Source organism: Crocodylus siamensis, chromosome 5, assembly GCF_052110815.1.
Source record: "Crocodylus siamensis isolate JL-2025a chromosome 5, ASM5211081v1, whole genome shotgun sequence".
Taxonomy (NCBI): Eukaryota; Metazoa; Chordata; order Crocodylia; family Crocodylidae; genus Crocodylus; species Crocodylus siamensis.
In genome coordinates this window covers 204,412,721-204,438,902 of record NC_143399.1, presented here as the reverse complement: position 1 = coordinate 204,438,902, position 26,182 = coordinate 204,412,721, and the positions used below count along the sequence as shown (strand labels likewise).

General features: G+C 50.5%; 1 protein-coding gene across 2 annotated transcripts in view; it reads right to left on the bottom strand.

Moving 5' to 3' along the window:
- The window catches only part of PTH1R (parathyroid hormone 1 receptor), a 146,278-nt gene that overhangs the window by 49,846 nt on the left and 70,250 nt on the right, over positions 1–26,182 (bottom strand). For both annotated transcript variants that reach the window (XR_016442410.1, XM_090047971.1), the window contains exon 2: positions 21,322–21,427. Coding sequence is in view for 1 of the 2 variants with exons in the window: in XM_090047971.1 (XP_089904097.1) it covers positions 21,322–21,427 (106 nt within the window). In the remaining variant the exon portion in view is untranslated. The remainder of the gene's footprint in view (positions 1–21,321; positions 21,428–26,182) is intronic.

The following is a 26,182-nucleotide window of genomic DNA, read 5'->3' as shown; positions in this document are numbered from 1 at the left end:
TTGAGTGAGAAATACAGGGCTAATTCCAGCTGTCACAGAGTAAATGGGGGTGTCTCGCCGACTTTCACGCACGTCCGATGGCATGTGCCTCAGGTAATCTTCCGTGCTATCAGTGCATCGGTGGGCTACGGCAGCTCTGCCATAACTCATGGGGCTGTTGGGAGACTGAAGGACTGGATGCTCTTGAGGGAGCAATCAGTAGTTAATGAAGCCTTTTTGTTGTCAGCAGATGGATCCATCCCAAACTCACGTGTTCAGTTGGGAGACAATTGGTATCCTTAAGAAATTTGCTGGAGAGGGCCACGTGGGCTACGCTGCAGAACCTGCGACGGCCCCAAGACTGCATTTGGGTGACAAGCAAATGCAGACAAGTAGGTTTGACACCACTTTAATTTTCTGTTTGCTGGAGCCTTTCCCCTCTTTAGTAGCTGCTGCATTTCTGATGGATGCAGCTCTAGCTAAGCTCTGCATCAAGTGTGTAGTGTAAAGGCACTGCACAGGAATCAAAATGGACTACGCTCCAGGGTACCATTACTAAAAAGACATGATAAACGCACCGAGATCTTAGAGATGGTCTTTCATTAATATCAGACATAGGCCTTCAACAGCCTTTCAGTCATTCAAGTAATGGATATTCTTTGTAAGGCATGTCCTTTCGCACAATTAAATAAAACCCCAGGTTGTCTTAAAAAAAAAAATCAACCCCAAAACCCTTAGTTAATGTGCTCCTATTAGGGTTTAGGGAGGACAATGCTGAATTCAAAATAAAGGCCTTCTAGGAAATAAAAAAGGACAATTTGAATTTTGATTTCTTATTTTTAATTTAGTGCTGATGAAAGGTCACAGACAAGCCACCGGGATATCCGAAGTCTTCGACTGCAGAGAGTAAATAATATTCCCAACCCCAGTAAGACGTCCAGAGATCAAAAATACATGAATGCATTTGTATTTTTGAGGCAGGATGGCTACGCGGTCTCTATTCCTGCGAGCTGTACTGTTGGTGCTGTGCTAATAACTGTTTTTAGTGATAATTGGAGCTGTGCACAGAACTGAAGTTTTTTGGTTCACTTGACAAACCAAAAAAAAAAGAAAATGTGCAACTCCAAATAAAAAAAAAGTTATTTTGATTTTCTCAACAAACTAATATCTATATATCTATATATATATCTATAGATCTCTCGATATAGAATCTATATATCTCTCTATATAGATTCTATATCGAGAGCTATATAGATATCATTCAAACCAAGACCGTCTCGTTTCACTTGGGTGGTTTAACCCTTTGCTATAGCCAGGCAAATCATCCCACAAAAAAAGAAAAGGAAAAAAAAAGGGTTTTCAAAACCAAAAACACAAATATTTTGTTTTAACAATGTTTAAACAGCTCCTTTCAGCTTCCCTGAAGTACTGTAGCTTCTGGCCAGATTTTCCCTGAAACTGCATTTACATTTTTTTTTTTTTTTTTGCAAAACGAAACGCTTGTTATTTGGCCCACGTTTCATTGCTTCCCCCTACCCTGGTGACAAAGAAAGCAGAACGCTTCCCGATAAGCCCAGAAAAGCTGCAGACTGCTCAGTACAGAGAGCGAAGGGCACCTGGCTCCTGTTGCTTCTGGGGTGTTGCAGTTTTTGAAGGAGAAATTTAGAAATTATTCCAGCTGCTGCCAAAACCAAGAGAGTCATCTGCCCGACTTCCACGGGTGCTGGACGGTGTCCAGCAGAACTCTGTGCCTCAGTTTAACCATCTGTGAAATGGGTGCAGCTGTCCTGGCACGTCTCGTGGGGCGGTGAGGAGATTTAACCCATGCTCTTGCTAGAGCAATTACTATTTAACAAGGGCATCTTCACGGGCATTTGCATGACCTGTCCAAAGCTGAATTTGTTCTTCCCTTGCAGTTTACTGACAACAGGAAATGAATGGATACGCTCCAAAAGCATTTTTAAAAAAGCAAGCAAGTTCGTTTTTATGTAGTCACATAAACTTAGTCACACAAACTTTTTATGTAGTCACATGAACTTATTCCTGTGACCTTTGACTGACTTCTCATACCTCTCGCCCTCGACCACTTGTTCCTTTATTATCCCATTTTGACCCCAGTGACGCTCCGGGTTACAATCTGGACCTCACATATTTGTGTTCTACTTACTCTACGAGTCACTTAGGACATATAAGACATGGAAAGACAACTGCATGAGAGTGCAATGCTATTTTCATTTTAACAATCCCAAGTGAACCTCTTCGGCTCCCCTCTGCACTTCCCCCCTGCCTTTTTTTATTTAGCTTTTCACTTTTCTCTGCAGTCTACCCTGCAAGTCAAAAGAGAGGAAAAAACTGGGAAAACCCTGAAACGGAATTGAAAAGCAAAACGTTCAGAAGTGAAACACTTTTCACGATGACCATGCAATGCTCTTAATTTTCAGCACGAGAACTTTTCATAAGGCAAATTCAGCCACCTCCATTTGGCTGCTTCGGGGCACTGCCAGGAATAATAATAGTTCCTCTCGAGAGATCAAGAAGACGCTCAGCAACTCTATGTAGCAAATGCAAGGAACCAGAGTGGATTCACTTTATTGTAAAACCCAGAATTGATAAGTAGTGTTTTTTAAAAAAAAGGCAGGGGCGGGGATCAGTTTAGGACTGAACTGGTTTGCACGCAACAGCACGGTTGGCCAAAAGGACCTTTTTCGGTTACAAAATCTCTGTGCATTTGAACAGCATTACGGGTGTTTCCGAAAAGGGGGACATGCGTATACAACACCCATGCATGCATGCATGTATGCACGTACGCATGCGTGCACCCACATGCCCACACATACACACGCATGCACAAACATGTGCGTGCACACACACACACACACACGGACTATGGACCAAGTTGCAGCTGGTCTGCATCAGTAGAGGCCCATTCATTTCAAAGCTAGGTCAGTGCAGCCCCGCGGAGGCTCTGGCCCGACGTGCCAGGGAGCGTGGTTGAGGTTCGTGCGCTAACGTGATGCCAGGGGATGCTTCTTTGCTGAACAAATCCTTTGTGAGGGCTTCCCCCAGCTGCCTGGAAGCCGGGGCAGGAGACAGCCCTGCACAAACCGCTGGGGGCAGCGCCTTGCCCAAAGGCTATAGAAGTGCTAAACAACCCCCCTCGATCAACACGAGGCGCGCGGTCGCCTTCCTGCCGTCCGCCTCCTGCTCCGCTCCCTAATCCGGGGTGAAGGCCACCATTGTTGGCAACCCTCCCTTCTTCTCCGGCATCTCTTGACATCTGCCGGTCGCAGGGCTGCTTCTGGCTCTGGACGGACTCATGGAAGAAGTCAGGCGCTAAGCTAGGAGCTGAACTTGGGCTTCCTGGACGCATCTAAACGAGATGCCCGCTGCACAATCGTTAGCACGCGGTCATTTAATACTTCCATAACCAAGCACTAAATGACCTTGCACTACCTGGCTGTGCTGTGCAATAGCGTCTCGGCACGTTTTCCTAGTCACATTTGCTGTGCAGTAGATTATTGCTACTGCGCGATGCCTCGTGAGTCCTCTACGGTAGTGTTGTGTCAGGGTTTGCAATGAGCTACCGCGCAGTAAGCGTCTCATGCAGACGCTAGTTTTCTGCTGTCCCCATGAAACCTGTCCCTCCTGCTAGAGGTTTGCCACTGCCCAGACCTCCTTTCTGGTGTGCAGGGAAAACAACGGCCCGTTAGAAAGGCTCATGGGCTCCCTTGCACGAGTACAGGGAACACAGTGGGACACACCAACCCCAAAACAGTGGCCCGTGGAAAGGATCCAGACAGGGGAAGGGAGAGCCCATTAAAAAAGAAGATAACCCCCCCCACAACAACACTTGGCTTATTTAGCTTGTTAAAAAGAGCATCACAGTGTTTCCGGGGAGGGAGCAGGGACAAGACACCCAAATGTTGAGCAGACAGATCTTAGCTGATTTATAGGAGAGCTTATAAAGCCCGCTTGCCTGAGACAGACTGGGATCTGGGCTTAGAGACCCACGAAGACCAGCCCCATGTTAATATTGAGGCAGTCCAAGCTAGGAAAAGGCCCCATCCCTCCCCAGCGCCCCTGCAGTCGCCTCCTCCTAGACCCAGCCGTCTCAGCACCACCTGCCTCAACCTTAGCTGGCTTTCAAAATAACTCCCCCAGCCCACAGTAACGCCGTGTCCACTTCCCTGCCGCAATAAAAAAACACGACGCTTCCTCTCCCCGGTGCTGGATAAATAAAGAGACACCGGGTACGGAGAGGGAGGAAGGTGGACGCCGCTGGCACCAAAAAGAAACCAGCTCCCCGGGAGACGTGAGGCTCCAGCGAAGCAGCCGCTCCTGGATTTGTCCGTGTCTGGGGCAGCTGCTGGCTTAGCTCTTGCTCTGTATTTTTGCCCCTTCATTTTTGCTCTCTCTTCCCACTGCAGCCCGGGACAGGCTCAGGGCAGCCAGCCCGGCAGGTCCAACCGAGCCCTGGCTGCGATCTGCCTTCTGGCCAAAGCACTGGTCTATCTGCACAAAGCCTTACTGCACAAACCAACCTCCCTTCGCATCTGCCCTGTCAGAGCTGCTCTTCCTCAGTTTCCCCGAGGGTCAGCAGCATTGCCCTGGCTCTCCAGGGAGGCCCAACTTGCAATGTAACCTGCCACAGCGAACGTCCAGACTAGACCTCCACGCTCTGGGTGCGGAGAGCCACACACCCTCTGTATCTGTTTCCACACCATGGCTCCTTCTGCTGATCCCTGTAAGCATCACCCCTTGATCATAAAGGGGGTACGACAGTCTTCGCATCCCTTAGTCCTGAGGATAAGCAGCCCTCCTGCTTGCACTTTAAGTCCCAAATAGCAAACCAATCCCCTCCTCCAGACTGGCATGCTTGTCTCCCAACCTGCACGTCTCAGCAGTAGCCCCAGCTGGTCTTGGGCACCAATTCCTCTCCTCTCAGGCCCATAACTTTATTGGTACCTGAAGTGCAAATGCAGAATGCCTTTAATGGGAGCAATGAAGCCTCAACAGGGCTGTGACTTGACGAACTTCTTAGCACCAGAGCACCCTTGGGTAACTCTTGCACTTTGCAATGTACTTGATACCTGCCTCGACGCACCTCCTTCTGCCAGGCTCTGCCGATGGACGCTCGCGCTGACTTGCCATGCCTCCTGCTCTGCCAGGGCTGGGGCTTCCCAGAGCCCCTCCGCCGGGGCTGCTCCCACGTCTCTCGGCCTCGCGTGAAAACCTGTGCAGCACCTGATACCTCGCACCTGTCTCTCTGCTAGCCTCAACAAGCAGCTCCCACTGAGCCACGCTCTCCTGCCTTTGTATTTAGACAGAGCGCCCGGCTTGAAGCAGAGTCTGAAATGTGAATGGCCATAAAGACCTGCATGAAAAGGGGACTCCGCTCTACTTTGTAGTCCAAGAGAGGGAGACGTCTCCTCACTTCCCAGTTGCGCTTCTTCCACCCAAAACAAGGTTGGCCAAACTCGTCTAGTTCAACTCTGCATCGGGTTGCCGCCTGGTTTCCCTGCAACCTGGACAGCTCTACATGAATCATGTTTTGCTGGGACTGAATAAATAAATGCCACGAATAAAAACGTGGCCATCACAACTAGACATCACCCGGGGGGGAGTTAGGATGCGTATCTCCCTGCAGGCACGGAGCTTCGTTGGCCAACATGGAGAAGCTTGAACCACCTCCAGACAGGGGCTGGGACAACTAAAGCTAACTTGCAACTGTGGGGAGACTCCCCCGACACAAAGACCATGTGTGAATGTGGAAGAAACTTTCAGACGAGAGCACACCTGCCCAGGTGTAGGAGAAGTCTGTGCCCATTTCTGCACCCGCATCTGCACATAGTGACAGGGCGTGAGAAGAGAAAGACGTTGGCGTGAGCCCTCCCGAGATTTTCCTGGGGGGGCAAAAGGGAGCAGGAGAGTAAATGCAATGCACCGAGGACTGGAGAGCATTGCATTCACGCATTGCTTTCATGACACATGGCTGCTTAAAGGCCCCATCTTGTCGCATCTACCTTTAGTCTAAAGATCTGGGCCTGAGCTCCCCTTTCTCTGAGCCTGGGGCATGGGAAACGTGGTGACATAGGGGAAGATTAGAGGGTAGCACTCAGATCTCTTCCCCCGTTTCTTTACCGAGGAGCCCACACTGAGCTCCAAAGACAGAGTACAGAGAAGCCGGGTGCAGAGAAGATGGACAACCCTTTCAAAATTACCTATTAAAAAAAAAAAAAAAGACATTTGAGGAACTGCAAATTCACTGCCTGCCTCTCAGGAAAACTTGCTTGTGAATTGTGTGCACCTGCATTTATGACTGAGGCACGCCGGACAAAGCAGGACAGCAGGGTCCTATTCCTGACCCTATGCTGTGTCTTCCTCCCCTCTTGAAAATGCAAGGTCTTCAGGACAGGAGCCGGCTCTCGCGATTTCTGCACGCAGTGTCTGCAGCACTGGGGCTTGGAAGGGCTATTGTGGCATTAAAGTTGGTACCAAATCCATACCACTGCTGCGAGGCATCTTCTGACGCAAAAAATGCCAGAGGACTTTCTGAACTGGACTTCAGGGAATTCACAGCTCTGTTCACTCTCCTCGCCGGGGCTCACAGGACACAGCCGGCACCACGGGGCAGGACAGAGGCAGGGAGAAGCTACAGATGGAGCTGAGGTTGAGGAGCTGATGCCTTGGCATCCTCCCTGCTCCGGCTCGTGTAACGTGGGTCTAACGAGGGATTTTCTCTCTTGCCTGTTGGGTTTTTTCTCTCCCCTCCCGCCCCTCCTTGCATCTCCACTTTTTATGCAAGCACTACATCCATGTGGAGAACACATTAAAACCATCTGCGCAACCATTTGGCAGCTGGGTAAATGCAAACAAGGTCCCGAGGTGTTTATCTAGGGGTATGGAATATAAATCAGCCCGAGTTATTCTGGCACAGCGTGAGGCACCAGGGAGACCGCAGCTGGAATACGGTGTGCAATTGTGGTCACTCTATTACGGGAAGGACATTCAGCGGATTGGAAACAGGCAGGGAGGAGCAACCAAAAAAATGACCCAGAGCTTCGGAGGGGGGAGATGTGTGTCTGTATGGGGGTGTTTGTCTGGATCTACAGCGGCATTTCCAAGCCTTTACGTGTGTGTGTGGATTTGTGTATGTCACAGACTAATATATATAGACATACCCAGATTCACACATGTGCACACACACACACATCTATCTATCTATCTATCTAGCTAGCTATCTACCTACCTATAGACAGAAATGTACGCACACATCCCTATCTATCTATCTATCTATCTATCTATCGATAGGGATGTGTGCACACATTTTTGACTTTTCCTATATATGTATCTTTCTGCATGTTTGCACATAGGTCTAGCTTAAATGTTGTGCATGTGTGCGTGCGCACATACAAACACACATATATATATCATGTGATGGTGCAATAGGTCTGTTCATATATATGCATTAGACTCTGACATACAAAGATCCATGTATGTGTGTGCATGTGTGTGTGTATGTATGCATGTGTATGCTATGTATGGAGAGCTGTGTGTGTGTGTATCTAGTATGCATATCTATAATGCATGTATGCATATAACTATGCCCTGTCTGGATGAACATAGTTAGGGAAGGGTATGTGTATGTGTGTGCGTGTCTGTGTCATGTAATGGTGCAATAGGTTGTGTTTTTGTGAGCATGTACTACATGTGCACGTGTCCTCACACCTGTCTATCTGGATGTGTGGACATGCTTCTGTCTTTTCCAGTGTCTACATCTTTCTTTGTCTGCACATAGGTCTAGCTTCAATATAAGGGTGCCTGTGTCAAGTGAGCTCTTTATGTGGGGCCTGGGAGATGGATATCTTTGTCAGTGGAAGTATGCCCCATCAAAGTATGCTTGGGTAAGTGTGCATTTGTGCATTTCTGTATCACAGAGGATATGCTGCTCTCTTGGAGTACCCACCAGTGTTGCACTTTTAGCACCTGTGCCTTGCTAGTATTACCCATGTGCCAATGCTAGTGTGCACTGACCTGCACCTAGTGGCACCCAAGCCCCAGCCCCAAAATGCTGTGCATGCTGGAGTCAAGAGAGTAACACTACCCACTGCTGACATGCGTCCCACCCAAGATGTACACAGCAGAGCCAGAGAGAAGAGGAGCTTATAAGTATCACTTGAATATTACAGGTTATCCAGACACAGCTGAAACAATTGAATTAACTGGTCTCGCCAGACAATCTAATATTCTTTTGGAGACTCCTTGCCATCCCTTCTGTCTGCATAACCCACACAACTGAGTGGCCCCGTCAGATCCTATCCCACTGCCTCTGGAAGGCTGTTTCCCATCTGGTCTCCTGTGACTCACTGCTCCCCTCCTTCCAGCACCTCCTTAAAGCAAGGTTTTCCAGGTAGCCTAAATGTCCACAGTCCTCCCCTTGAAGAAAAAAACCAACGAGCAAAATTACTGTTAAGAACAAAAGTGTAACTTGGGAGCTACAGCTAAGCATCACTGTCCACATACTCTGCTTTTTTAGAATAATCCCCTCAACTATATCTTGTCCAATTAAAGCTCCTAAAGTGAATAAGGAAGGGTTGGTAGGATTGGGCTGTTAAGCCTGGCTAGCTCTATAGATCTTTGCACTTCCTTGCTAGCAGTTATATCATCAGTGCAGTACACTGGATCTTTTGGCATACAACACAAACCTTTTCCCGCCCCAGTTCCCAGCTGCTGGAAACTGGGGTGCATATTATAGGTGAGGAAATACGGTAATGACAGTTTTTGCCCTTAAGCTTCTGCAAGGCAAAAGCAAACGTAAGTCTGCGCTTGATCCGTGGAGAGCAGATCATCGAGCAGGCTCAGCTGCTGCTGCTCTTCGGGTACTACAAGGACAGACCTTTTTTCCCTTCATTCGGCCGTTCATAAACAAGGTGCATTTCTTATTCCAGGACGTGTTGTATGGAAGAGAATATGGTATAAACCCATACGTATTGCAGCAACCGATGTTAACGGCAACAGCCCGTTTGCTCAGTTTTAGCTACATCCCATCCATCAGGCCCCCCATTACCTACATATCTGAACCATCTTCCACCAACTTCAAGGGTCTTTGCATTAAGCACCCAAGCATGAATGCAAACAGTAGCCATGGCATTGCAGGGAGCCAACTAAACAGGATGGAAAGGAGGCCCAAATAACAACGGGGGGCTCTTCTGTGTTGGGAGTCCCCGTCCCCCATGGTCTCCCGCACCTTGCAGGGGGCACCCGACAGCATTGATCACTGTTATCAGGAACGGTGCGGCTGGGTGTTGTTTTAAATGGTCAGAAAGCACAGGCCAGGGGACAGGTCCCTTAGGGACAATGGAGCTGTAATGCAGGCTGCCAACACACGTACATTGGATAAATATTCATGGCTTCTTGACTAAAAATAGCCTCCCCCTCTCTCCACCCCCAGCAAATAAAACGTTTATTTATTAAAAAAACAGACCTATTTCAGGGCAAGCTGCAAACACTGAGGGCTCCAAGCATACAATGGCAATGGCCTCCGCTAATAACAGGCTTGGATTAAAAAAAAGAAAAAACCCTCTCTCTCCCCCCGCAAAATGTCCCTACTCCTTTTCCAAACCATGGCAAGACAGGCATTTAATTCATGGGGGGAAAAAAAAGTGAGATGGCTCATAGCTGGGAATTTCACTTCATCGCCTTCCAGGTTTGACTTTGGGGTGGCATCAGCTCAGCCACTGTTGCTGAAATGAAATATTTACGTATGTAGAAAAGAAATGTTCAGGTTTCCTGTTCCTACTGAACAGCTTTCATCTGGAGGCTAAATATATATATATATTTAAAAAAAAAAAAGGAAAAGAAAGAAAAGAAAGAAAGGAAGGAAGGAAGGAAGCCACTACTTGCGGGGCAATTGCATGTGTATGCATGCATGTGTTTTTGGGTCTCCCTCTGTTGAATCCTGAGCCAAAAATGGCATAGGAGAAATGCCCATTTGCACAAAGGCCATATGGAAATATAGGAAGCAACAGGCAGACGCCATTTGGACCCTCCTTGGCCCTGTAGGACTGCTCAGGGCATGCCCATTATACAGCATCATGCTTGTTTAACACAAAATCCCTTTGGAAATACGCCGACTTCAGTTTGAACCTGAGTGGATTCCTTAGACCAAAGCGAATGAGCATCAAAAGGTCCCAAGAGTGTGTGCTAATTAGGAGAAAAGATGTGGGCTCAGCTTAGGTTAGCCAGAACAAGGCAAAGTCAGAGCCTAGGAAAAACATGGGAGTTGGTAATTTTCTCACGTCCACAGGTCCTGTGAATTGCTAGCAGGGAACTGAGGGTTTGCTGTGATCTGCTGGTATGTGAAAACCATGCTCTGCCTTTCCTTGGCTAGGTTTTGACTTGGTCTTACTTACCACATTCGCTGGCACATCTGCAAAGAGCACAGCCTTTTTTCCAACAGTCACAGAAGGCTTTGTGGGTCTCAGTGCAAGTCAATGGCAAGTCCCACTTTCAAAGTCCTTTTTTTGAAAATGGGGCTTAAGAGTCTAAGTGCTTTTGAAGATGCTGCCCTTGGTCAAATGCAGGGGTGTCCAAGACAGAGTCTGCAGGCTGGATCCAGCCCATGGAGCCCCATTATCCAAGCCCCCAGTGCTGTCTGAAGTGGACCCACATGCGGTGTATAGCATGGGTCAGGGACCAGCTGGAGTGGGCATCATGTGCAGTATATGTCTTAGACTGGGCCATGAATGCTGTGCGCACTGGATGTGGCATGGGGCAAGGGAGTGTCCATGGGCCTGATCCAGCCTGCAGGGCAAGCCACATGCCATTCATCTGGTCTACTGGACCGGATGAGTTTGAGATCTCTGGTCTAACAGATAAATTGTATGTATGGTCAAGTTGGGTTTTACACCAATTTAGTGTAGATAAACGCACAGGCTGCACGGTTGCTTTACTGCGAATAACACATGAATTTTTTATTTATCTGAAACCTGTTTCCCATTGACACAAGCTATACTAAACTAAGCCACATAATTTTGGTTAGCAGGGGTTTCACTAGATCAATTCAGAATCTCACTATTGGTTAAACCAGTGCAACTTTCTTTGCAAGACAAGTGTGACGTTCAACCAGTTTAGCTAAACAGAGACATACATTGGGTCACGTAAGAGTCCTACTGGTTTTGCTTTCCCTGAAATGGCAGGTTCCAGGGGCAAGTCAAAGCCAATGGCAGCCAAGTTTAAATGGTCTTAAGTGTGTCCACTCAGGGCTAAACTAAATTTGTCCCAAAAACACATACCTTCTGCTCAACTGGGATAATTTTGCATGCGGCAAAGTCCTGCTCCTCCACACAGGAAGTGCAAATGCTACTGCTCAGGATGTCCCCTTCAGCTCCGCCCTTCTCCTAGAAGATTGAATTCTAGCTCCAAGGCCATGAATCAATTTTCCAGGGATGCCATTGGTCGCCAAAACCACATGAAAGTCAGACTTGGCATGGACAGGAAGGCAGAACTGGTGCAGCATGAGAGACCATAGGCTGGTGGAGGAGGCAGATAATCCCATTCACATACTGTATGTACTTAGGCTTTGTTAACATACTTGAGAGCAGATGTGAGAAACAAAGAGCAAATACTTCCACAGGAGGAGCTCTGGAACCTGTTACCCGCTGCGTGGCAGGCGAGGCTTGCAAACGTGCCGAGTCAAGCAAGCTGGAGAGGAGAAGCTGATCAAGAAAACCAGGAAAGGGAGGTAAAAAATGCCAGATGGGACGCAGCAGAGCCCAAGTTCCTCCTGCTTTCAGAGAGCCTAGGTCTCCATGAAAGATGGTTATTGTTCCTAGGTTGGCTGCTTCCTGGGGAAGGGCTAATGAGCTCCATGCATAGATGGGATCACATTTTCCAACCAGAGAGCCAGTGCTCCACTGTGCATCCCCATGACATTCGGAGATGGAGAGGGGCCAGAGTAGAAATAACCAGGCATTGTGTTTGTGTGGACCCCCTCTCAGTTGTATTTTCACGGCAATTACTAAGCAGCTTTGCTGAGCTCACAGATCCCCTCCAACCTGATACCAATTCCTTCTCTCCTTCATGGTGTGCCATCAGTAGACTTCATAGGTTTCATAGACATTAAGGCTGGAAGGGACCTTGGAAGATCGATTCCAGCCCCAAAGCAAGGCAAATACACTACTATCCTAGACTATAAATACTGAATAATCATAATGATCATAGGATAGTAGGACTGGAAGGGACCTCACAAGACCATCTAGTCCAGCCCCTTCTTCAGACAGGATCTTCCCTGACTAAACAAGCTCAGCCAAGTGTCTGTCCAACCTACTTTTGGGAACCTCCAAGGATGGAGATTTCACAGCTTCTCTAGGCAGCCTGGTCCGATGCTTGGCCACCCTCAGTTAGGAATTTGCACTTAATTTCCAACCTAAATTTTCCCTACTGCTGCTTCAGGCCATTGCTCCTAGTCTTGCCTCCTCTGGCCACAGAGAGAAGCCCCTCTCCATCCTCTTTATAATCACCCTGCAGGTATTTGAAGACTTACCAAATCCCCTGCCCGGTCTTTTCTTCTCCAGACTAAACAACCCCAATGGAGGAGAAAGCACTGAAGATGGGACCACATAGGTATCCCAGAGCTCCAAACTATGGGGAAACTTTATGCAGGTGAGGACTATGTTGGTTATTTCCCTTCCTTATGGTGCCCAAACCAAATATATCTATATCTGATCACTTCCAAGCTTCTTTGAGTTTTATACCTGGAGCTGGATGCTTTGGCTTGGTCCACCTTTACATAAATATGCCACAATGAGCACAAGGAAGAAAAAGACCATGAATTCTACAGCTGGCTGGATCTACAGAGGTTGTAAATTGATGTCGCTCTGACATAACGCACAGGGCCATGACAATTAACATCATTAACAATATCTTCAGCTACTTGGGTGGAAAAGCAAGCAAAAAAACCCTCTCAGATGTTTGCCAAAAAACTGCACAACGGGGCCTAGGATCTGTTTGACCAGCTTCAAAAGTGGTTCACTTTCCTTCACATGATTCTGTTGATAATTCAGAGGTTCCAGTTGACTGGGGTCCTTTTTCCTTGGTTCTTGTCCACATGGATTTGCATTGCCTGGGCTTCACCTTGAATTTCAGGACCAAAAACAGCACAGAAGCAGATGCTAAAGATGCTTCGCCAAACATTTTTTGACACCCCGTCCTAACCTCCATCCTACCCGCTGCTGTTTCATAGTGAAGGTCATTGATGATGAGCACATCGTCTTGGGACTGATATAAGCACACAATGAGCGAGGGAGGGGAGGAAAGCGTGGGTGAAGAGCAATGGGAAGAGAAGTCTACAGAAGTATCTTCCAGTGATATTTGCCTCAAGTGTTGACACGGTGGTGGAGAAAAAGAAATGGTCATTTCTGAAAAGGGACAGATACCTGGGAAGGCCTCAAGGAGAGCTGGGGAACCCTCCCTGCAGATATTACATAGCAGGCACTACAGAAAAAAACCTCAACAACCAGAGACGTCCGAGAGGATGGACAAACCAACGGACTATAGAGCAGTGATTCTCAACCGGGCCCCGTGGGAGCCTTTTACGGGTGTTGCACACCTCGCCGTGCTAACATTATGCAAAGACATGATTCACGAGTTAAACCCAGAGATTTCAAATGGGAAGTCATGCGGTCAGAAGCACCCTGACCTGTTGCGGGCTGTCTCAGCTCATGGCCACAGAAGAATTGCTCTACCATTTTTCTGTCATCAAAAAGGAAATGAAAGAGCTGGTGTTTCCTGAGGGGTGTCTTGAGTCTAATGAGGCGGCCCTTGAGTTAACGGGAGGCCAGGACTTATTACTCTGCAAGGGCTCTGCAAGGGCAAGGGTCAGCGTGGCCCTGGGGGAAAGCATGTGGCTTAATGTGTGGCATGCTCGCCCAAAACGGTGGGCGGCCCGGCGCGGATCTCCAAAGCGGGGACCCATATCGTGGATACAACTGAGGTCTGACCCTGTTGTCTTAGGCAGCATGAACAGGGATGCTAGTTAGACTTTTTTCAGATGTTTTTTGCCACCAAGCATCAGTTGCATCCTTATTTCCAGCCTCTCCTGGACAGAATATACCTCAACAGACCTTCCAGAGAGGAGGAATCAGGTCATGGAGGGGCTTGGCTTACTCACAACATCCAGATGCACGCGTACTTAAAGAAGAACTTGCAATCTCATTAGACAAGACAGGCAGATACGTGGAGCAGAAAGGACTTTTCCAGGGCGAGACCGCAACACAATGGCAGAACCACGAGGAGAAATGACGTCACCTCCATTCATCGAGGCTGTTTTTCAGGGAACTGTAGATGGGCTAGGGGGAAAAAGCTGGGTTTACCAAATCATGTCAGCTGCAGGGACAGAGCAGGGGGGGCTAGGTTGGAAAAACTGATGAAAAATGGGCTCCTGCATCCTTGATGCTGGCCAAGTCCTCATCTGGGGTGCACGGGTGTGCTGCACACGTGAGGAGTTGGTCAGCCGGCTGCGGTGCATCACCACACTTGCACATCGGACTGTCCTTTAAGCTGATCTTAGAGAGTGCGGCATTAAAGCATCCAGCTCCAGAGCAAATCCTGTTTGGTTTAATCCATAAGTTGTGGGAGAGCTCGTGCCCGGGTGGATAGGGCGTTGAGTTGCTTATGAAGCACTGACTCAGTCTCATCCCACTTTTTGTAGGGTTGCACAAGTGCCCATAGGACGCTGCTCCCACCTCCACGCTGTGTGTGCAACAGTACTCGCACCTCCCGTCTAAATGAGCATCTCAACGTTAGTCGCGTATGTACAGGTTGCTCCAAGTCTTCATGAAGCAGGTGCTGCTGGTTTTGTTGGGCTTGCTGAGCAAGGCTAAGAGTTGCCTTCTGCCTTCTTAGTTGTGTCGCGTCCCTGATAGTATTGGCAGCCAGTCGACAGGGGGATATGCGACATGCCCCGTTACTATCTTCATTGATGAGTTCAACCTACCTACAGTTCCCTGAAAAATGTTCACCCGAATAAATGGAAGAGACCGCGTTTCTCCATGTGGCTCAGCCATTCACCTGCTGCGTCGACGAGTGGGTAGCTAGTTTAAACATATTGAAGAAAAAAAAAGGGATCAAAAGAAAGCAACCCTGGAGCATGGGGGTGGAGAGGTGAGTTCAAATCCACCTCTGGCCCAATTTTGGACAGGTATTGCAACCAAGCGCCCCAGGGACGGCAGGTGTATCCTGCTATGGGGCAACGTCCCCTCTTCCTTTAGCGAGACCATGACTTGCTTTTCTTATAAGCACCCAAGAAACACAACTATGAATTGCAGTTTCCATGAAATCACTCTCTTCCCCCCCGCAAGTCATTTCAGAAATACAAAATTCAGTTCAATCCCAACCAGTTTTTTTATTGTTCCATTTATCAATCACACCGAAAAGTGAATAAATAAATTAAAAAACCCCAAGCCAGCCTTCCTGAAGCCAGTACAGCTCTGCCAGTGAAGCAACACAGATGTGCCATGAATGAAACCCCAGGACACACAGTCAGGTTGGGATTTTCAAATGTCCTGAAGTCCCATGGACACAAGCTCCTAAGTCACTTAGGTGATGGCTGTCCAACTGGCAGCCTATGGGCACCGTGAGCCCGCCAAGGGGTTAACTTGTGGCTCTTAGTCCCAGTCCAGGCCTTCTCCCTCATCGCTCCCTTGCTGCTTGCTGCTCCAGGTTCCCCTTCCCTCCTCCAGCTTCTGCATTTCCCCAGGAATCGCCCACAGGACTGAGGCACCCCACAGCTGGGAGGCTCAAGGGGACCCAGGGACTCTGCATGGCATGGTGCAGTGCAGGGGACAGCCCTGACTCGGGCGATTTTGCATGTCCTCGTTTCATTTTTCACTCGGGCACTAACGAGAACCTCGTCTTGAGCTGAAGGCACAAATATTGAACGAGGATGGGAGCCAACGTGCATAGAGGGAAGGCTGCTCTCACCACAGAAATGCAAGAGTACGCTCTGAGGTTTCGCGGAGGAGCTGTTCAGCAGCACAGAAAGCAGGCGGGAGCTTCTTCCCCGCTTCAACCTGGGAGCGGCTTTGAAGGAGGCCGACTGCAATCCTCCTAAGCGGGACGTTCACCCGCGCAGAAGGACTGACCAATGCCACCCACCCCTGCCTGGTGAGAGTCAAGACTCAAGTCTGTGGGCCATCTGCTCCAGCCGACATCGCTTTGGTCACATATGCCGGGTGCGGGTCAGGTCCTACCTCTCAACTGCTCCGCAATACGGGCCCCTTCACCACCGCGGGCGTGGATTCATTGCCACCTGCGACGACAAGACGCTGGAGGGCTCCCAAGGCTCGGATCAGCCGTCCGTGTCTTGGAGAAATCCCATTGACATCACCAAACCGCAAGGCTGGAGCGTGCATCGCTTCGGAGGCCACCAGAAGCCAACGCTCCCTGGAGCAGCATTCACCGTGTGCACTCACTTCGTGGTGGCTCGCGCATCCAGCACGTGGCTTTTCTTCTCCGGGGGGAAGCTGCCTCGGTTTGGCCCAGCTTCCTGAAGACCCTGCAAGGGCCACGTTGTTTCTCACCAGCGAGGCACCCACCCTGCACCCCGGGATCGAACTGAAGGGAGGCCAAAGGGGCCTTGGGGGCCAAGTGCTGGCCCCGTTCTGCATATGGGGCCAATTCACCTCCCTGGTGAGACAACCAAGTTGCAACTCAGGCTCAGTCCAGCTTCTGGACAAGCCTTTCCCGGTCAAAGGAAGGTGGAGCAGCCACAGCTGCTTAATACTGGTACTGCTCATACCAAATTATAGGTGCTTCTGCAAGGACAGAGGGCACTTGGTGGTCAATACGAATGGAAAAAACGAATAGCCTCACCAGATCCTATCCTACTCCTAAAGAGGAGTATGGATGTCCACAAGGTTAGCATCCCATAGGGAGGGAAAAAGCGACATTCCTGTAATCCCCCTGAAGAGACGCTGGCTACTCCAGAAACATGGTGGCGGATAGGCTGCAGATGCACATAGAGAGATAAGCCTTGTCTTGGGCAGCTTTGACTCAACGTTGACCCGGCAGACCGAACGCGGGAGGGAAAAACGGAGGGGGAGAGATTGCCCTGGCTCTGCAAGAGCACCCGGATTTCCCACCACTGTCCCCACACCTTGCAGGATACCTCGCCCTACAACAGCCCAGAAGCTGGCTACGGCCCCGGAGGCCTTGCTGCGGGTGCGGTGGGTAGGGCTGGCTCCAAGGACGAGCGGCCTACATGCCAGCGCGGTGGGAGGTGGCCTCCGCAGCCACCCACTGCTTTGACGGCACTGCAGCTTTCCGGTGGTCTCTCGCACGGAGCTGCCAAGGAGAAATGTGTCCCTCCGCTCCATCTCGTGTGGAAAGTGCCGTGCATCTCTGCACCCCGGGATGCGTCGCTGCAAAACAAAACCAGGCGCGGGATTCCTCCGCAAGGAAGAAAAACGGAGCAGCCCAAACCGCTTTTCAACTGACTGTGAAGTCGGCCCTTGGGTGGTTCTGCTTACAGAGCCTCAGCCAAGCAGCTAATCTCATTAGGGCTAACGAAACGCAGATCCCAGGCTTTCGTTCTGCTGCTCCCAAGTCACGTCGGGCGCCTAAAAGCCATCCATCTTCTAGGAGGAGGATGGATCTGTTTTCTCTGAATTGCACGAGGCTTCCTGGAAATGGAGTGCTTTTGTAGACCGGAAGAGATTTCCCAGGGGTAGTCTTCTTTTAAATCAAATGCCTATGGATTGCACAGAGGGCCGGTGCAAAAAGCCGCGTCTTCGTGTTTCGGGGGTGGGGGGGGGTAAGAAGCTGTTTCGCATTAAAGGCAAGATGTCTCACACGACCAACCTTCCTAGTTGTCCTCGACTGGAAAACACTTTTGTAGATTAGAGATCCCTATCGGGGGTGGGAAGCTGCCTGGATCATCTTTATTCTTTATCCCACCAGGAAGAGTTGGTGAGATAACGGGCGCATCTACACGAGACATTTGCTGAGGAGCAGCCTAATTAAGTCTTCAGTGAAGTCTCAGTGACAATACGGGAGGCTGTATTAGGCCACCGGGAAATAATTAGTGCCACCCTAGGTTAGTACTTGTGCACACAAGTACTATCCGATGGGGGTATTCTTGAGTGTGCAGCAATGCATGTGTAGACACTGATGGGGTTGGCTAGGACACGGGTGTGCTTTAGTGCGGGGGCTGCCTGCCGGCTAGCCTGGCATTAAAGCATCCTCATGCCACAGCCAGCCTCTCTGGCAGAGTAACCCCGGGCTGGCAGGACACCCGTCTCGGGGCTCCCTGCCAGCCAGGGCTGCTCCGACCCAGCCCAACATGCAGTCTCAGGTGCGTGTGAAGACGCTGCGCCCAGGAGCAATCAGCTCTGGCATGGTATGCGCTGGAGTTTATTGCACTGCATTAATTGTGTGTGTAGACGTGCCCAATAACCCTTGCGTGTGTGTGGGCCTTCCTCCTCCCCTCCACTTGTATCTTTTCTGATGGTGATGCAAAGAGCAGCCCTACCTGAAATTCATATTCCAGCAGCCCATAAGAGCATGTCTTAAGGCTGGAAATCAATAAGAAGACCTCTTAGAAGGGAACCTTAATGAGGCACTAGAAAAGCAAGTTGCTTTCCATTATAATTTACCATCAAGCCAAGTGCATCAGGAGCTCATCCCACTCCTTTGGAAACCAATGGGTGAATTCTTTACATTGACTTTTCAGACCTATAGGCAAGGCCCACTGGACGATCACTAAGCCCAATGGTTTTGTTCCTGCTCTCCGTAGGACTTTATATTCCACTTGGTGCATCTGAGCACCCTGACAGCTAAGCAAAGAGTAGGAGCGAATACATGTATATCCCCTCTGGACAGAGCGCTTCCAATGAACCCTTTCACGCTTTCTGAATTGCCTGTTGCACATGACACAAGACTCAGATTTTTGCTGCCTCCATGAGGAAGGCCTGATCCAAAGCTGGATGAATTTAATGACGGGTTGGGCCTTATCAATACACTTCTCTCCACCAAGTACTTTTTCTAAAATAAAATGTCATCCCAACTGGCGTGTGTCCTACAGACAGTTTTGACTGCGACAACACAGCATCTTCCAATTGACAATGGTCCCATTAGGAATCGCCGACTGGGCCCCAGGGTCAATGCGTCTCATCCCACATCCCACACAGCTGGACTTCCTACACCTCTGCAGGCTGGAAGCTGCAATGGGAGAGGAGCTGGGGGTGGGGAGGAGTTTGGAAGCGCCCTGTTTATCCTCTCCCTTGGCACCTCTTCTCTGACACTGTGCAAGACCTATGGACGAGTCCAGCATATGGCATTTTTTAATATTTTTGAAGAGCTGCCCTCTGTTGCACGCATGGCAGAGGCAGCTCTGGAAACACTGGCAAACATTAGCTCTCCGGAGCCTTTCCCTGCAGAGTACCTACACCTGCACTGCAGAGTGCAACGGTGGCAGGTGTAGATCGACCCAAACTTGCTATAATTTAGCTCAGGAACTGGAATAGGCAAAGCAAAGCAACACATGGGCTGTGCAAGCCTTCCACGGATGTACTGGAGGCCCTTGCTCACATGGAGGCTGGGCTACCAGGGCTACCGTGCTATTGCTATCCAGGCCAGGAAGCTTACAGCCAACATGGGTATGTCTTTGTGTGCTGCAATCACCCCTCTGACTGCATTGCAAGCATAACCTTAGTCTGACCAGGAGGGAGGCAGTGGTAATCTGGACAATGCTCCTACATGGGGCCATACCCAGTGGTCTCCAGGCATTGCTGCAGGTCTTCAGGGTGGTCAAGAAAGACGCTCACTCCTGAAAAGGCATTGCCCTTATCGCTTTCATGCTGCACATCATCCAGGACACCAAAGTCTCCCAACCATTCCCCAACCGCCGCTGCCTGGAAACATAATCATGGCAACAACTACCCGGGTAACAACCAGGATGCTCCTTCCTCCGCCCCCCGGGATCTACACAGCAGCAATAGGGTGAAGCAAAGACCCTGCCCAAGGGGTATGAATACCTTGTCCCCAGGGAGGCAGGCATCCAGGTTGTAGCTGTATCGGTCTAGAGGGAAAGGCAATCAGAAATAATGGACTTTCATTTCTACCCAGGAGAACTTTTACAATCTTTTCTCCGATGCCTGTTTATGCAAAAAAATTAAAGAGTTTTTTTTTTTGCAAAAATCTCGTTGGTCTAAATAACAGATATGTATCATCTCTACGATGAGTCCCGATTGCCTTATCCCCATGCAGGCCTTTGGAAATCTGAACCAGGTCAGGAACAGGACAGACAAGGCAGCGGGATCCCTTCCAAATGCAGAGCAACCCGGGTCCCTGAAGAAGCTAGCACTGTACATAGAGAAGGGCACATGCTTGGCCCTTATCCCAGCCTTAATCCTCCAGAGCTGCCTTTAAATATAGCTTTCGGTCCCTGCACGGTGGAGGAGAGGATAACATGGAGAGCGCAGGGGTCTGTGCAACGGGAGGTCCCTGTGCAATGTGCAGCACCATGCTCTCTGAGTAGGGAGCACAGAAATCTCTAGCCCAAGCATGCCAGCAGCACCGCAGTCCCACGGGAAACTGCAATGCAGGTTTCCCAGTCAAAAATACAGCCAGGCCCAGGCACAGGTGCTGTTCAGCGAGGCCCTGATTGGGGAAGGGAAGGAGGAAGCAGGCAGGATGTGGCATGGGGATGCAAAGGTGCAGCCCCAAAGGGAAAGCAGCAGCTGGGCTTTTCCATCTGTGCACTACCAGCTTTGGTATGGGGCTCGGATGGATGCAGAGACATGCACCCCGGCTGCCAACCTCTGGGGCACGGGCTGGGCATCCCCGGGCACCTGCCCCCCGGCTGCTGTGGGCTTGCAGGTAACGAGATGTCTGCCCGCAGGTGCCCTCAGGGCTTCACCTGCCCTCTGGAGCAGGGCAGAGGGCTGGTATATGGGGGTGGGGGTCCCACCCACGTGCGGTAGGAGCAGTGGGGCCCGGGGCCAGGAGCCCCCGCAGCGTGCTGGGTGGCACGTTGGTCCTGCCGCCGCAGCGCTGGTAATTAACAGCTGTGAAATTGCTGACGGACCGTTTAGTCACTCACATGAGTGCATCCCAGCACCCCCCCTTCCATCTGGCACTGATTAGCAGCCCGAAATAGAAAGCAAGCGGAGGAGAGACTCAAAACAAACCCAGGCCCCTTTGCAGGGGATGGGCAGCCCACGCGGCTTTGACGTCTGCCGAGAGGCCTGATCCCCCCGTTCCCGGACCCAGCCCGTGGCTGGAGATCAGGGGTCATGGAGTCCGGATACAGGATGCAGCTGTCTCAGCAGGGGGGACACTCACCGTGCACCTTGGGCACCTTGGCTTTCAGGTGTCGCTCGCACTTGGCCTTGGCTTTTAGCAGCAGGAAGATCTGCTCCTCCTTGGTGATGACATCGTCCGCATCCACCTGCGAGGAGAGAGGCACAAGGCATCAGTTCTGGCTGCCGGCAACGCGGCGGGTGCAACAGGCTGGTACGCAGCACGTCCCGGCAGGCCGGCAGAAGATCTCCAGCGCCTGGGCCGGCCTTGCTGGGTTTGGAGACACTGTACCAGAAGCTCTGAGGCATTGCATTTAAGGACAAAATATTGCACAGCACAAAAATTTAATAGGCAGAGGTTTTTTTTTGGCTTGGTCCTTCACATAGACTCATAGGAGGGTTTTTTTTGGCTTGGTCCTTCACATAGACTCATAGATGATGAGGGTTGAAGGGACCTTGGGAGGTCACATCTAGTCCAACTCCCTGCTCCAAGCAGGACCAGCCCCAAATGCATCATCCCAGACAAGGTTTTGTTGAGCCAGGTCTTCAAAATCCCCAAGGATGGAGAGTCCACAACACAGAATCATAGAAAAGTATCAACGAGGGTTGAAGGGAGCTCAGGAGGTCACATCTAGTCCAGCCCCTGCTCCAAGCAGGACTGTCCCCAATCTCTCTGGGTAACCCATTCCAGTGCTCCACCCCCCTCCTAGTGAGATAGTTTTTCCCAATATCCAGCCTCAACTTCCCTTGCTGCAGCTTGAGCCCATTGCTCCTTGTCCTGTCGTCTGCCCCCACTGAGATCAGCCCAGCGCCATCCTCTTTGCAGCCCCCCGGCAGGGAGGTGAAAGCTGCTATTCAGTCCCCCTCGGTCTTCTCTTCTGCAGACTACATTAGCCCAGTTCCCCCAGCCTCTCCTCACAAGCCATGTGCCATAAGTCGTATGGGATCAGATGGCAAAAAATGCCCAATACCGGCTTCATTCAATGAAGTGTAACACCGCAGTCCCGTTTCAACTGGACTCTTCCAATTTGGATAATCGTCTCCTACATTGACAGAATTGCCGATCCAAGCCCGCTGTCCCCTTGTCAGGTGCTTCTGACCTAGTCCGTGCCCAAGGGACAATTTAAGAGGGACCTGAAGATGGAGAGCTGATTGGAAAGGAAGTGTCCATACTCAAGGATCTCCCTGCATCCCCATGCACTTTGGCTGCTTTCCGATTGCCTGTTGCACATGACACAAGACTCAGATTTTTGCTGCCTTCATTAGGAGAGTTACTGTGCGTCTGGCTACACCAGCCCTTATTCAGCGGCACTTGCTGAGCTCCTCAACGCGCAACACTCAGAAGGGGCTTCCTCGGGTCCCCGGGCTGCAAGGCCAGAAGAGATGGGCTTGCTTCTGCACAATTGCAGCAGCCGATTCCTCCATGCAGCCCCGGAGGAGAGTTGCTCTTGCAGGGGGAGAGACAGGCTCAATTGAAAGATGATCAGGGACTGGGAACTTGCCACCTCCCAGGGGAATGGTGCTGGGGAAGAACCAACTGCCTCGTCCCAGACCCTCGCCCCGTCTGTGCTGGGGGTGCTCACCTGTACCTCACTCCTTTGCAAGGCAGGACACTCACGGTCTCTTCTAAAGGACTTGGGAAACAGTTATGAAGTACAGATAAGGAAACTGAGGCGTGCAGACATTGGGTGAAGCGGGTTCGAGTTTCAACTCCACCACAGATTTCCTTGGAGCTCTTGGGCAAGTCACTTTGCCCCCCCAGGACCCCCACTGCTCACCTGGACAATGAAGGGAGCTAATAGCTAATGGGGGGCACACAGCATGATGATGATGAATCCATTAAATATTACTGGGTGCTCAGCTGTGGTGGGGAGCAAGGGCCAGATAAGCAGCTTAGGGTCTTTAGAAGATCCCATGCTCAAGCAGTAGAGGGGCTAGGATATGTGGTTGAGCCATTTCGCCCCCAGGACGCCAGCGCCCGTAGCAGGCAGGGATGCAGCTATTACATCCCGTTAAGCAGTGCTTGAGGGCAGCATGATGTGTCCCCCACCGTAGGAGCACAGGAAAATATACCACCGGGCAACAGCTGGGCAGTGATACCAGCCCTACTGCTCCGGACACTCCCTCCCCAAAATCCCAGTGGGGTTAAAATTAAGACAGAGCCCTACCCCACCAGTGCAAACCACTGGCCAAGGCTGCTTCCTTCCGTCGGCCCTTCTCCACATGGCACTGGCCTCCATCCACATCCTCCCTAAATCCCCGAGCAAACACAGACGGCAGGGAGTCATGTTGTCCAGCCCTGGAGCTGCTGCCACCTTGTCTGGGATGATGCATTTGGGGCTGGTCCTGCCCTTGAAGCCTGGAGGGCTTGGGAAGCGACCGGGTTATAGCTGCGACAGCCCTGGGGAGCAAAGGGCTTTGCTGCCTGGTGCTTGGCTGCTGTCAAGGTCCCCGGGTGAAGCGAGGAGGCTCAGGGCCTTGCTCTTGCCCACCTGCCTTGGGGGGCATGTGCGTCCTCCTGGCTGGGGGGGATCTGGGTGCATTACAGCAGCTTTGAAAGGTAAAAGCACAATGAAGCCTGACCAAAGGACAGAGCGGGCTGAGAAACTCCTGAGACAACACAGTGCCCAGGGCTGCGTCCCTTTGCTGCAGACCAGCCAAGGGGTCAGGGGGGTACTCCTTTGCACCCCTTTCACGTGGCATATCTATTCCAGCTGCATGGGACTGTCTCCAGGACTTCGGACCCTGCCTAGCAGCAGGGGACTCTGGCCTGGGTCATAGCATGTGGATGATGGTGGCACCTAGACAAGGGATGCACGTGCCCGCTAGGTCTGAAGATGAAATTAGGCACATCTGAGGTCGGATGCAGATGCTTCCCCTGCATCGGCATCCGATGCAGGCTTTAAAGTCGTTAAAGCCTTTCCAGCTGCAGGGTGGAGGTAGATGGGGCTATTAAATGTATATCCCAGGCAGGGAAGGGAGGAAAGCGACAACGGGACCTCACTTTACGTCTCAGATTTGAGCAAGTCCTGGGGCTTCTCTCTGCAGGCACTTAGGGAAGCAACCAGAGGTCGGATTTGAAGCGAACAGACCTGAATTAACCCTCCGCTTCTTCCTCGCTGCCATGCAAACACTGTTATTCAGAACGAATGTGGCTTTGATGCGATTCCCTCTGGAAGTGAAGTAAGTCGACTTGGACGGCAGCCCCTTGAATTCTGAATGAGGGTGTCTATCTGGCAGGGGAATACAGTTTTTTTAGCCCCTTTGAAAAGTTAGCTCAGATGAACATCCCCAGGAACAAGACTTTAGGTGCTCTGGAGGAGAGAGGGGAGGGAGGGAAGGAAGGGGAGGTTGGAAGGCAGCAGGAGTGAGTTTTTCAAGCCTTAAAAAAAATAAAAATTAAAAAAAACCCCATAAAAATCCTTCCTCAGAAGCAGGGAAGCTTTCAAAACCACCGGCATACTAATGTAGAATAAAGTCATCTCCTGCCAGATGTTTGGCTGAGCTGCATTTAAAGCAACACGGAGCCTCCCAGCCCTCTCATAAAGACTGCTGGGCCAAATCCTGCTCTAATTTACACCTGTGCAGATTGTGAGCAAGGTCAGCAAGGCACCGACGCCTGGAAGATGGGGCAGGATCCAGCCCCAGGTCTTCATTAAAAGGCTCATTCGATCCGTGCAGGTTCTTAATATCGCTTTAATTGTCGCTTACACCCGGTGGGAAAACGCATGCAGCTCATTTGCTTTCCGCTTGCTAAGGCAGTTGCTTGTTTTGCAGGCCTCCGTTTATTATTTTATTGGTGGGGCTTAGTGTCTTAGAGACCCCCCTGGAGATCAGACTCCCGTTGTGCTGGGCGACGCTCACACACACATGCAGTCAGGCACGGTCTCGGTCTAGAAGAAGTTATGAGCCACCCGAAAACATCAGCTCTGTGCTCCAGATGGGGAACTTGAGCCCAGAAGAGTCAAGTGATGTGCCCAAGGCCAGACAGGAAGGCTGTGGCAGCACTGAACTGACCCCCCCCCAAATACTCTGCTTCCTAGTTACTGCCCCAAACATCCACAAACCTTTCAAAAAAAAAAATCATGGGATTGATTTATAAAGATTGGGGATATATTCTGGATTTATCAGACACGTTCTCTGGGCTTGAGCCCATGCTATACATTTGGGTCATGCTTTCCAGCTTTTCTCCATCACCACAAGGACTAGAAAGGGACTGCTTTTTTTTCAGAATGAAAGACAAGAGTCTGATGCAAATCCTGCGACTCCCAGAGCTGGGGCTTTATGGAAGTCCCTACTACTGTGACACTCAGGGAAGATCAGTGGCAGCGACAGTGCCACAATATGGTGCTTTCCATACAAAAGCAGTAAAACCTTCTCCATCTGCAGAATGAAATGCAACTTCTCCCATTCACTCGCTCTTTGGTTCTCATTGTCCCTCTCCAGTCTCCTGCCCCGAGACAATACGGATGCAACGGTATTTCCTACACTGCTCTAGAAGACCAAAATAAAGCAGCAGACCCGTGTCCACTGCAACATGGGTGTATTTGCAGCCACCGATACTGGGTTTTGCCATGCTTCCTTCTTCACAAGCAAGCCTCAGTTTTGGTCCCAAACTATTTGCAAAAGGCTCCCAGCTAAAGAGGTTAGCAAACACTTAGGCCGACTTTTTTGCTCATCTGACGCCTCTGGACACCACGATACTCAATCAGTGCTTCTCTTTCCAGAGGTGCTGGCATTTGGGCTGTTAATGACTGGGGTTAACCTTTGCAAGGCGGTCACTGATTCTGGCGGTCTTCCATGTCGGTTGCCTGATAGGAACTGAGCTGGGCACTGTTCCCAGAGGGGCTCATCCCTGCCCCATCGCGAGCTGATGGGCACCACAGGCATTTGACACCTCCAAA